We start from the raw sequence: 12,956 nt of genomic DNA on the forward strand, positions 1-12,956 counted from the left end.
AAGCATTCTCAATTGTTCTCAATTTGTAAACTAATTGGTAGATTAGTCAGTGTCATCTCTGCCTTCCCATCAGTGTTATGAGCAGAAGACTCCCCGGGGAGTTAATTACTTGCCAAACGTGGCCTTTCTGCCTTCCCTGGATATGCCTGGAGCCTCTTCTTAGAAAGGGTCTCAGCTCCAGGGTAGGCAGAGAGTTTGGAGTTTTCTCCCTTCTGTCTTTAAGTCTAGCCTGGGTTTCTCCCTTTGGGCAAAGCCTGAGCGGTGATCATGTCTCTGCTTCCTCCCAAAGAACCCTTCCGTGATGTCACTCAACCCCATCCGAGGGCCTGAGTCTGGAGGCACCATGGTGACCATCACGGGCCACTATCTCGGGTCTGGAAGCAGCGTGGCTGTTTATCTGGGCAACCAGACCTGCGAGTTCTACGGGTAAGAGGGGCTTGGAGGAGCTCTGAGACTGTTCGTGTGCAGGCTGTGCACACATGCATGCACATGCATGTGCATGTTCACACATATGCCTGCCCCACCATCTCCATGGTACGCGTCAATCCTAGCCCCAAACCCTGTTCCAGTCGCTGTGAGAAATGCCTGCCAGTAGTCAGTTTGTATCGCATCATAAGGGCTAAATTGTCCTACGAACACTTGGAAGTGAGGACCAGGAGACCTGCTCCTGAGGAGGGCTCCTGGGAGCGCTCAGTCGCCGTCAGGATTGAGTGTTCATTAGGTCCCCACCGTGGTGACTCCAGAAGCGTGGCCTCTGCCCCCACGCCACGCACAGACGCCTCCTCGGGGCATCTCGCGTGTGTAAAAATTGAAACCTACTATTTGGCAGGTATTCCAGTGAGACACTGGGGATGTAGAGAATCCAGAGAGAATTCTGGAAGGGTCCCTAGATGGGAACCCAACTTGCTCAACCACATCCTGCTTGGATCATACACTGCCTGGGGCCAAGGACTGTGTTTTCTGTGTTCACTTATCTGCATTGTAGATACTCCATGTATCAACTGACAGACCAGACTCCAAGCACTGGCTGAATAGTCATGTTTCAGAAAAATCCAGAAAAACAGGAGTTCCCTCAGAACCCAAGGAGCCCCCCCCCCGCCCCACCTTCTCTAACCCCCTTCTCCGATTGGCTGCCTCCCTAATCCAACCAGAGTTGGAGCTCAGGTAGAAAGAGACACTGATGCACACCGCTAAGGTACGTTCCCTAGCCTGGAGTAGAACAGGAAGACGAACCCACCCTTCGACTGGGGGAAAGCCCCTTCTCAGCCCAGAGGCCACCCCGCCTGCCTCGGCTCCTGACCCTCCTGCGGTCTGCCTGCAGGCGGTCCATGAACGAGATCGTGTGCGTCTCACCCCCATCATCCAACGGGCTGGGGCCCGTCCCCGTCTCCGTGAGCGTCGACCGGGCCCGCGTGGACAACAACCTGCAGTTCGAGTACATAGACGACCCCCGAGTGCAGCGCGTCGAGCCAGAGTGGAGCATCGCCAGGTGAGGCGGCCGGGCGCCCAGCCGCCGCGCCCAAGCCCCTTCCACCCCAGTGCGGCTCCCCGAGTCCGCGGGGAGCATGGGGGCGACTGGAGAGGGTTGCCGCCCTCACCCGGCCTCTGCTTCTTCCCAGTGGCCACACACCCCTGACCATCACGGGCTTCAACCTGGATGTCATTCAGGAGCCGAGGATCCGCGTCAAGTTTAACGGCAAAGAATCTGTCAACGTGAGTACCGGCGCGTCCACCTGGCTCTCAGGAGACGCGGCCGTGGGTGTGTTTGGCAAGGTGATGGGGTCTGTATTAGCACTGGGGTCTTCCACTGCCAGAGCCGAGTCCGCAATCATGTCCCCAAACACGCGGGTCTTGCAGTGGTCTTTATAATTACAGTATAACCGTTTCTCGTCCGAAGGTCACGACTCTGGGCTACAAGGGCACGTGACTCCTTATCCCAGTGTGGCTTCTGAGCCGCAGATATGTGCCAAAGGTCGCCTGCTTTCTGCCACGTTCCCTTCGAGGTCTGATAAGAGGAGTATGAGAGGGTGAAGACATTCTGGCTGCTGGTTCAGATGTTTTCGAATTAGAAATAGGACGCTGCCATCTATTAGCTGTACACCCGTGATAAAGTCATTTAACCTCTCTGATCCTCCCTTCCCCGGCTAGAAATGCTGATGATAAGACTCTCCTCCTGGATCTGTAATGTGCAACGGAGGCTGACACTTGATAAACGCTAGTCACTGCATGCAGATAATTCCATCCTCGTTGCTAAGATGATCAAGCTGAACATTTCACTTCACTCTCCTGGGCAGAGCCATGTAATTTAATTTTTTTTTCCCCCACTGTGGATTTTTGTGATGTTAAAAAAAGTTCTCTCTCGTAAGAGCAGAATGTCTGCGATGTTGTTATAAATTTTTTAGTTTGTTCTGCTGGCTCCATCTTCCTCTTTTCAGTCAATATGCTCTGAAACGTTATTGTATTCATAATTACAGTCCAGGAGATGCTGTTATGGCCATCATTTTTCACATGAGTTACTATTATTACTGCTTTGACCTTCTGGAGATTGACGAGGCTGAGATGGAGATGGAGAAGGTGGTGTTGGATCGACCCTCTTTTTCCTGACACATTCCCAGCATGCTTGAGGCTTCCCTGGGAAACACAGAAATACACAAGATGACAGACTGCCAGAAGGCTAGATCTGGGAAGGTCTCAGAGATCATCTGGTCCAAGCTTCTCCTTGTGTAGCTTAGAAAATAGGGCCAGAAGGGAGTAATGACTTGCCCCCAGACATGAAGGTGGCAGGCGACAGGGCCAAGCTCAGTCCCCACATCTGAGTCTTCGTAACTAGACTGTGTGAGATGCTGGTGGGCTTGACGTGCCGTCATGCCAGAGACATGGGACACCACTGTCACCTCCCACGCCCACCGTGGTAACAGCTGTGTGGGCTAGACGAGCACGTGACTCGTGTCCCAGTGGAGAGCTTGATACCTGAGCAAAAGAGACTGTGTCCCGCTCCACTTCCAGACTGAGGCCACAGCCCTCCTCCACCTGCCTGCCGTCTCTAGGAACTGGCCAGCCTGGGGAGGGGGCACAGTCCCTCCCGGGTCGGCAAGACCCCAGAGGTCAAAGCAGCAGAATACAGAAAGTAAAAGACACGGTTCGCCTAGCACAGAGGGAATGTTGTAGGGTGAGTCCATGACTCATCGCGAAGGCCAGCCTCCAAGGCTGCACCGTTAGTCCCCAGGGAGCCGTCTGAAGGGAAGAAGGGGCTGGGCAGGGCCCCCAACCGCTGACATCCTCTGCGAGTGCTTGGGTCTTGGCTGCCCTCCCCAGGACGCACTGGCAGGCATTTCCCCAGCAGCTCCCCCCGCCCACCCCCCAGGACCTCAGTGCTTCAAGGAGTTAAGAGGGAGAGTCGGGGGGCCCGAGCGCCAGCAGTGACCTGCCTGGCGTCTGTGGGCTGCAGCCTAGAGGAAGGGCCCGGGGGTGCATGTCTCCAGCAAGCCGGGCCCGGGAGGGCCTTCCCTTTCAGGGAAGAGAGAGAGAGAACTCTGCTGGGAGAGAACCCGGTGTCCCTTGAGCCCTGCCTGGAGCCCACCTCACCCTCAGGCCCCGGCGCTAACCCCTGCCTCTGGGTTTGGAAGCAGCCCCGGGGGAAGGGCCAGAGCGCAGGCCGCCAAACCCGAAGGAATGCTTGGCAAAGTGCCGATGCAGCGCCGGGCAGGGAGCAGACAGAGGCTGTTTGTCTGGGGGTGATTTGCTCATTCTCAGAGGAGCCTCGTCCAGGGGCCCCGGAGCGAGCGGAGAGGAGACGGGCAGCAGGGCGGCGGCGCTCGGGCTGGGGGTCTGTCCCATGGAGCCCGGGGTGGGCCCCCCAGCTCAGCTCGCCTGTTTGACAGCACCTCTGTTGCCCCCTGCCAGGGTGTCCCAGATGGCATGTGAGAGGGACGCTGGGTTCACAGGGGCTGCTGAGGGCGCCGGCAGGAGGCGGGGTGGGCGCTGCTGTCTGACCGCACGGAGCCCTCCCGCACTGTTGGGTTTAAACTCTTCAGCTCCCCCTGGGGAGGGAGGGTTGAGGCTTGGAGCACTGACATCATCCCCATGCAAGTGTCCGCTTTTTCTGCCATCGCACACACCGTCTTGTTTTCCGAACGTGAAGCCCGGGCTTGTGTATGTTGGCCGGACACACAACACGTGTGGAGCGGCCAGGACAGCGCGTACCGGAGCCGGGTTCCCACACATGCCCCTGGCGGCTGGGACACCGAGCCTCCCGCAGCCCAGCAGCTGCAGAGGGCGGGGCGGGAGGAGCGGGAGGGGTCCAGCCGTGCACGGGCCCGGGGCGGGGTCTCCAGCCGGGCTGCTGCCTGGGCAGCCCCCAGCCCAGCCAGGAGAGGAGGGCCAGCTCGGCGAGCTGTTAGCTGGAGACCAGGGCCCCCAGGAGGAAAGGACATTGTGAACTCAGGGGCGATACCACGGTCACACCTCCGTGGACGGCGAAGGGACCCTCGGAGAAGGGAGAGACCTTGACTAGGACATTTAAGGAGGCGAAGGGTCTTTTTCATCCATCACTGTGGTCAGTAAACACTAACTGAACACCTAGTATGTGCCCATCTCCCACCGCATCCCCCATCCCGTCATACACGCACACACACACACACACACACGGACACATACACACAGACACAGATACACATACATACACACACATATACACCACACACACACACATGGACACATGTACACACATACATAGACACAGATACACACATTCATACACACACATACACACACAGACATAGACACAGATACACATACATACACACACATATACACCACACACATGGACACATGCACACACATACATAGACACAGATACACACATTCATACACACACACATACACACACAGACATAGACACAGGTACACACACATACACACACACACACACGGACACATACACATAGACACAGATACACATACACACACACACACACATACACCACACACACACATGGACACATGCACACACACACATAGACCCAGACACACACACATATTCATACATACACACACACACATAGACCCAGACACACACACATATTCATACATACACACACACACATAGACCCAGACACACACACATATTCATACATACACACACACACATAGACCCAGACACACACACATATTCATACATACACACACACACATAGAAACACACACACGCAGGACACGGCTTCTGTTCTTATCCTTTCCTCAGACATTCATGCTCCCTCATTCCCAGGCCTTTGCTACTGTTTTTCTCTGCCTGGAACTTGATCCTTTACCATCCCCCGTGTCTGGGCAAGTCCTACACATTCTGCAGGTTAAATTTGATTCATTTTTTCCAAAGGAAAGCTCCCGTGAGTCACCGTCACCCTGCCTCAGGCCACGCGCACACGCGCGTGCACACACACGCACACACAGGCACCCCTAGAGAGCCGGGACTCCCCCGTCTGGGCATTTCTCACTCCATCCGTGCCTTTAGCGGTGCCGCGGCCGCTCCTGGGCCCCAGGCCCTCTGCTGGGACCACACTGTGATGCTGGGCAGATCCTCGCCTCCGCCCTCGACGGGGGCCGCCTCACTGGTGGCCCAGCTCCTGGGCACGGCGCCTGGCACAGTGTCGGCGCTCACTCAGTGTGGGCGAGTGAAGAAGTGAAGTCAAAACACACCGCTGCCCCTACACACACACAAAAACAAGACCAACCACAACAAAGAATACAATTTCACAGCTCTTCTCCCGAAGCAAGCAGCTCGCTGGAGATGGGCCAGGCGAAGCAGAGGGTGGGACGACGGCAACGTGACCCCGCCGTGTCGCCGGCTGGGGGCTGAACTCTGCGCTCTGGGCCCCGTAGGTGTGCAAAGTTGTGAACACCACCACCCTGACCTGCCTGGCACCCTCGCTGACCACGGACTATCGGCCCGGCCTGGACACCGTGGAGCGGCCAGACGAGTTTGGGTTTGTCTTTAACAACGTCCAGTCCTTGCTGATTTACAATGACACCAAGTTCATCTACTACCCCAACCCGACCTTTGAACTGCTCAGCCCTACTGGAGTCTTGGACCAAAAGCCAGGATCCCCCATCATTCTGAAGGTAGGAGCACGGGGAGGCCAGACCACCCCTCTCCCGTCCTGGCCTCGTCTCCCTCCAGTGCACACAGGCTTGCATCGCTGTCAGCGCCCGGTGAAGGGAGCTCAGCAGTAGATACAGACCCACTGAGTGACATTATCTTGAGCTTGGGATTCTCAAGGAACCCTGGACTATTTCTGTGTTCTTGTGGACATTGGGCCCAAAAAGTCTTGCAGTGCATTGGAAGTAACCATGTCCTTTATTGACCTCATCCGTGGCCACCATAACTGCCCTCAAATGTGAGGAGGTCACGGTTCCCGGGTGCCATCTCTCCAAGGGTGTGTGACTCCACCGCTTTCACTTCTCGGCCCTGCAGCCTTCCCTGGAACTGTTTGCTGTTTGCCCACTCCTTCCTCTTTTTACCACTGTCTCCTTGCCTTTCATTCTTGCTTCCTCTCTAAATTGTGGCCGTTGGACGTCCTCTCCAATGGAATCCCTCTTTGGCTTTTGCATTGCTGCCCTTACCCTCTCTTTCTAATCTCTTCTTAAATAGGCAATTAACTTCTCTGTGCATGTGTCAATTATTCCTAATAAGATTGCTATTATCTGCAGGGCAAAAATCTTTGCCCTCCTGCCTCTGGAGGCGCCAAACTCAACTACACAGTGCTGATCGGGGAGACCCCGTGTGCTGTCACCGTGTCCGAGACGCAGCTCCTGTGTGAGCCTCCCAACCTCACGGGGCAGCACAAGGTCATGGTGAGTGAACCTTCCTCTTATTCTTTCTTCCCTCTTCGCCTTGCATGGATAATCTATTGTAGCAAAAGGGTTTTCGACCTCCTCCATGTGTCCTCATCTCAAGGTTCTATATTAAAATGGATAGGAGCAGAGAACACAAGAAAAGAAAGGCAGGCAGTCAGCAGGAAGTTGTTTGGTCTTCAGACTGCACTGTGTGGTTGTGGTTGCTCCTGTCCTTTCTGAAACAAGAAGGACCGAATGGCCTGACAGCATCTGTGTGCGTGTGTCCATGTCCAGGTCCACGTGGGTGGGATGGTGTTCTCGCCCGGCTCCGTGAGTGTCATCTCGGACAGCTTGCTGACCCTGCCCGCCATCGTGAGCATCGCGGCGGGGGGCAGCCTCCTGCTCATCATTGTCATCATCGTGCTCATCGCCTACAAGCGCAAGTCTCGAGAGAACGACCTCACTCTCAAGCGGCTCCAAATGCAGATGGACAACCTGGAGTCCCGCGTGGCCCTGGAGTGTAAGGAAGGTAAGTGGGGCTGTTCCTTCGCTTTCAGAACCGTTTTCCTCACCAGCCTTATTGCCTTTCTTCTCTGAGACACCTCTCATCTTTCCTCTGGTCTCATCCACCCCAAGCCATCAAGCTCCGTTTTGACCTCTGTTTTCCTTTGAGCGTCCTTTGCTCTCGGGGCCAGAGAAGTCCTATTGAAATGCACGCAGTGAGGCCCCAGGTCTGACCTCATTATTCCGTAGTGCTGTGACCTGACTCATCCCACAATCTGGCCACATTCCTCTCTTTCCTGGGACAGTGGGTGGCACTCAGTGCCCCCACGGGCAGAGCCTCCTGGGCCCCGTGGCCTCGGACTCTAGATCCCCACGTGGCAATGGCTCCTTTCGCCTGGCCACCCTCGGAGCAGCAGAAAAGGCAGGCGAGCACGTCCCCCTCCTGCCCGTCCCCTCCCCCAGGGCGCTGGCCCCCAGTGCTGCAGGCTGAGCCTCTGAAGGCCAGGCGCAGGGCATCTCGGAGTGTGACGGTGGAGACTGTGCTTCCTGCGTCTCCCAGGCCACCGCCGCTGCCAGCTGACTAGTGTACCTGGTGTCCCCTCGGGCTGAGGACCTGGCAGACTCTGGGTAAACATCTCAGTTAGGAATCAGAACACTCCTCCTTTTACTGCAAGCTTCAAGATCAGAACAGGCCCCCTGTGGGATGACAGGGAGGAGCTGGGCTGGGAGAGTGGACCCTGGCTCCTCCCTCTGCCAGGGCTGGGGCGGAGCAAGGAGGGCCATCAAGGGAAAGCCCCTGCTGGCCAAGGGCCTGGCTGGCAGGGCACCCTAAGGCTGGGTTTGGTGGCATTCTCAGTTGTGTGTGTGTGTGAGAATATATATAACATACAATTTACCATTTAACTTTCTAATCTCCATACCCTAGTGCTCTCCCCTTCAGTTCAGAGGCATTGCATGCATGTATGTGTGCAAGCAAGTGTGCATGCTCAGTCACTTGAATTGTGTCTAACTCTTTGCGACCCCAGGGAATGCAGTCCACCAGGCTCCTCTGTTCATGGGATTCTCCAGGCAAAAATACTGGAGTGGGTCATCATTTCCTCCTCCAGGGGATCTTCCCAGCCCAGGGATTGAACCCAGGGATATCTTATGTCTCCTGTGGCAGGTGGGTTCTTTACCACTAGTCCCACCTGGGAAACTCCTCAGAGGTATTAAGTACATTCAGAATATCGTGCGACCATACCCACCATCCGTCTCCAGACCTCCCTCACTTTCCCCAGCTGAAACTCTGTATTCATGAAACAATCATTCCTCTTCCTCCTCTCCCTTTGGCCCTTCTACTTTCTGTCCCCAGGACTCTGGCTGCTCCGGGCACGTCACATAGACGGCATCATACAGGATTTGTCTTTTTCTGTCTAGTTTATTTCACTTGGCATCATGTCTTCAAGGTTCATCCATGTTGTAGCACGTGACAGAATTTCATTCCTTGTTAAGGTTGGATAATTGTTCTTTAGGTGTATAAACCACATTTTGTCGATCAGCTTATCTGTCAATGGCCGTTTGGGTTATTTCCACCTTTTGGTATCATGAATAATGCTGTTATGAACGTGAGTGTACAAGTATCTATTCAAGTCCCTGCTTTCAGTTCTTGTGGGTATATATGTCGGAGAGGAATTGCTGGGTCATGGGATAAAAATTATATGTTTGACTTTTTGAGGAATCATCAATTTGGTTTCCAGAGAAGCAGTGCCAGTTTACATTTCCTCCAACAAGATACGAAGGTTTGAGTTTTCCCACACCCTTGTCAGCACTTGTTATTTTCCATTATTTACATTAGCCGTGCTCATGGGCGGCGCTTCCCTGATGACACTAGTCTCAGAGAACCCGCCTGCCAATGCGGGAGACAAAAGAGATGCAGGTTCCACCCCCAGCAGGTTAGATCCCTCGGAGACAGGCACAGCAGCCCGCTCCGGTCTTCATGGGAAATCCTACGAACAGCGGGCTCTGGCGGGCTGTAATCCACGGGTCACAAAGGGTCGGACATGACCAAAGTGACTGTGCACGCACGCACACTGATAGGTATGAGGTGGTATCTCCTGGTGGTTTTGATTTTCATTTTCCCCCACCGTCTTTGCATCTTGATTTATTCTTTTGCTGGGAAAAGGGGAGCAAAGCAGCCTATTCAGCTCTTTGTTTGATCCGCTCAACCAGTCTCCACCTATCTCCCGCATCTGTGTCACCTGTATGACCCAAGTCACGTGGGCTTCCTTTGCTTTAAGAGCATGTGTAATACATAGAAAGAAAATTCAAAATCATAGATAAGCATAGAGGAAGAAATGGGCTTCCCTGGGGGCTCAGCAGTGAAGAATCCACCTGCAGAGATGCAGTTTCAATCCCTGGGTTGAGAAGGTTCCCTTGGAGAAGAGAATGGCAACCCACTCCAGTATTCCTGCCTGGAAAATCCCAGGACAGAGGAGCCTGGTGGGCCACAGTCTGGGGGGTTGCAAACAGTCAGACACGACTTTGCGACTAAAGACATACACACATAGAGGAGGAAACAGCATAGAAATCACCCGTATTCCCACCACCTAAGAAAGGCAGTCTGGAGCTAGCTCACTCCCTCTGGAGGTGCACGCCTGTAACCCACACATGCCCCATCTCTGCACCCCAGCCCTTCCCTCCTCCTTCACAAACGTCTCTGCCTCTCCCCTCCCCTGTCTGTTCCCCTCCTGAGTCTCCCTGTCTCCTCTGTACCTTCCCAGCTTTTGCCGAGCTCCAGACAGACATCAACGAGCTGACCAGTGACCTGGACCGCTCAGGAATCCCCTACCTGGACTATCGGACCTATGCTATGCGCGTCCTGTTCCCGGGCATTGAGGACCATCCCGTCCTGCGTGAGCTGGAGGTAACACCTGCCTCCCTCGCCCAGCTGCCCCCTGGGGACCTGGGGCCTGGGTTTCCTAGGAAACGCCCCGCAGCGAGGAGGGTCAGGAGTGAGGAGCAGAAATCGCCTGTAGAAGCACCAGCACCACAGGGTCATTTCCGAACAGGAAACTCACGGCCAAGGGGGCACCCAGGCTCTTCAGGATGATTTCAGGGGAAGGCTGGCTGTCGTTCTTTAATTAATAACTGAATTAATTAAGATTCGGCCTCATTTCCAAATGGATTTGAGGTGGCTTAAGGAGAGACCCATGATTCTGTGAGGTTTGCCCATTCATTTCTCAGTCTGTTTTATGAAAGATAGTACATCAGGGCAGAGGAGATGGAGGGGAGGGGAGTAAGCCCAGCTAGTCTGATGGAGCAGCTCCTGTTGTGTTGGATCCTTGGCGCAATCGGATGTATAGCATCCTCTCTGGAGCCCAGCCCTCTGAACCCACCAGGAGGTTAGAGCAGACCGCAGACCTCAGAGACCAGCCATTCCTGCCTCTCCAGGGTGGGGTGGCTATCGGTCTCATGGAGAGGGTCCTAGAGCTGGTGTCGTCATCAGCTGAGACAGCCCCCACCCCAGCTCCCGGGAGAGCAGGAGGCCCGTCCTCTGAGGCCATGCCCGCCCCCCAGGTGCAGGGCAACGGGCAGCAGCCCGTGGAGAAGGCCCTGAAGCTCTTCGCGCAGCTCATCAACAACAAGGTATTCCTGCTGACCTTCATCCGCACCCTGGAGCTTCAGCGGAGCTTCTCCATGCGGGACCGCGGCAACGTGGCCTCGCTCATCATGACGGGCCTGCAGGGCCGCCTGGAGTACGCCACCGACGTGCTCAAGCAGCTGCTGTCCGACCTCATCGACAAGAACCTGGAAAACAAGAACCACCCCAAGCTGCTGCTCCGGAGGTCAGACCTGCGCCCCGGGGCTGGGGAGGCAGCCAGGGTCTGACCCGGACGTGGTGCGGGGCGGGGCTGGGAGGCAGCCGGCGTCTGAACCGGCCGTGGTGGGGGGCGGCGCCCCTCCCCAGGAAAGCCTGTGTCCCTGCAGCGTCCAGTGCAGAGCCTCACCTTCCCTTCCCCGGGCAGCTGGGCCGTATCCGCAGCTGCTGGATGTCCAGTGCATCTCAGCCTGGATCTCAGCGCCGGCCAGTGGCTCGTCATGAGGCCTGGGACCAGTGGTGCAGCGTCCCTGCTGTTTAGCCCCCTCACGAACAAAATGACACTCATCACCAAGTCTTTCTCCCTCCCCCTGTATCTCAGGTTTCACTGTCCAATGCCGTAGCATATGTGGCCATTCATTAAAATGAGATAAATTCTGAGATTCAGCCCCTCCGTTGCACTAGCCACATCCCGAGGGCTTGGGCCCCACAAGTGGCCACCGTGTTGGAAACGCAGCAGAGGCTGTTCTCATCCCTGGAGAAGTTCTCCCTTCAGCACCCAGCTGAGGATTTGGTGCGGCCTGTGCCTTCAATGCCCAGCTTCCGGCATCTGAATCACCAGCACCTACCACCAGCCCCTCCCCAGCTGCCATTTTCCTGGCAGCGGAGAGGGTCAGAGACCTTGGCATCCATCCCCCGAGCCCCCCGTCTCTGGAGGCCCCGGGATCCAGCACAGCTTTGGGACCACCTCCACGTCACCGCCTCCTCCGTAGCCTTCTGCTAGCAAGGTCTCAGGCTTCCAGACCCCACGTGGGGTGAGGGGGTAGGAAGAGTGGCTTTGTGTTATGAATACAGAGCCCCCATTCTGCCAATCTGAGCATTAGAAACTCTCATTAAGAACTGTTGTATTTAAATTAGAGCTAATCTCAGGCACAATGCAGGGTGAGGGGCTGGGAGGAGCCTGGGGAGAAAGCTACAATTTCTCCTGCCTTTGTCACTCTCTGCCAGGCAAATGCCTGGGATTTACTGCGACCAGAGGGTATAATTTGCACCACGTGCAGGGAGTTAAAGTCCTCCTCCAGCATCCTCATCCCTGAGGGTCTGTCAGAGCCGCTTTGTTCCTTCCCTTGTCCCCAGAGCTGCGGCCTGGGATGGGCGTGGGGGTGGGGAGGGGCGGCAAAGCAAAGGGGCAAGGCTTGCAGAAGCAGGTCCCCTGTTAGCTCAACGCTTATGCACACGGTTCTCTATGTGAGGGGCCGGATCCAGACCCCATGTGTCAGCAGTGATGACAGCTCCCGGTCTAGGCACTCTTAGCACTTTTCGTATATTGACTCATTCAACCTTGACAACAACCCTGTGGGATATGATGATGACAGTGGTGGTGGTTATTATAATTAATTGTGGTTGTTATTATTATGATTAATTCCCCATTTAGAAATGGGGAAATTGAATCCAGAGAAAGGGAAACGACTTACTCGAGATCACAGAGCCAGTCCATGGCAGAGTCGAGATTTGAACTCAGTCTGAGTCGGAGTGTTTGGAGGGGCAGGTATCAGGGGCCTCCTAGACATGCATATAAAGTCTTCAGACCAGGCAGGAAACCTCCGAGGGACCGAGAAACTGCAAGTATCCCCCTGAGGCCAGAAGAGGGCTGGAGGATGGTGTCCTAGGCACCTGCGTCTGTAGACCCAGAGTGCCACTCCATTCTCCCAGGAAATTGAGGCTCAGAAAGCAGAAGCCTCTGGCCCAAGGCCTCGTGTCTTGCTACTGGGGTGAAGTCGGGACAGGACGCAGCGTCCTGGCTCCCAGCCCTGGGTTCTCTCCG

At 55.4% G+C, this 12,956-nt stretch overlaps 1 protein-coding gene across 2 annotated transcripts in view; it reads left to right on the forward strand.

Moving 5' to 3' along the window:
- The window catches only part of PLXNA2 (plexin A2), a 229,128-nt gene that overhangs the window by 195,586 nt on the left and 20,586 nt on the right, over positions 1–12,956 (forward strand). The window contains exons 15-22 of one of the 2 annotated variants that reach the window (XM_065936292.1): positions 290–426; positions 1,322–1,489; positions 1,620–1,713; positions 5,878–6,117; positions 6,706–6,849; positions 7,126–7,360; positions 10,095–10,237; positions 10,891–11,159. In XM_065936292.1, the coding sequence (XP_065792364.1) occupies positions 290–426; positions 1,322–1,489; positions 1,620–1,713; positions 5,878–6,117; positions 6,706–6,849; positions 7,126–7,360; positions 10,095–10,237; positions 10,891–11,159 (1,430 nt within the window). Of the gene's footprint in view, positions 1–289; positions 427–1,321; positions 1,490–1,619; positions 1,714–1,897; positions 2,334–5,877; positions 6,118–6,705; positions 6,850–7,125; positions 7,361–10,094; positions 10,238–10,890; positions 11,160–12,956 lie in introns of those variants that run through there. The other variant, XM_065936293.1, reaches the window with a different exon arrangement.

Source organism: Muntiacus reevesi, chromosome 5, assembly GCF_963930625.1.
Source record: "Muntiacus reevesi chromosome 5, mMunRee1.1, whole genome shotgun sequence".
Lineage (NCBI taxonomy): Eukaryota > Metazoa > Chordata > Mammalia > Artiodactyla > Cervidae > Muntiacus > Muntiacus reevesi.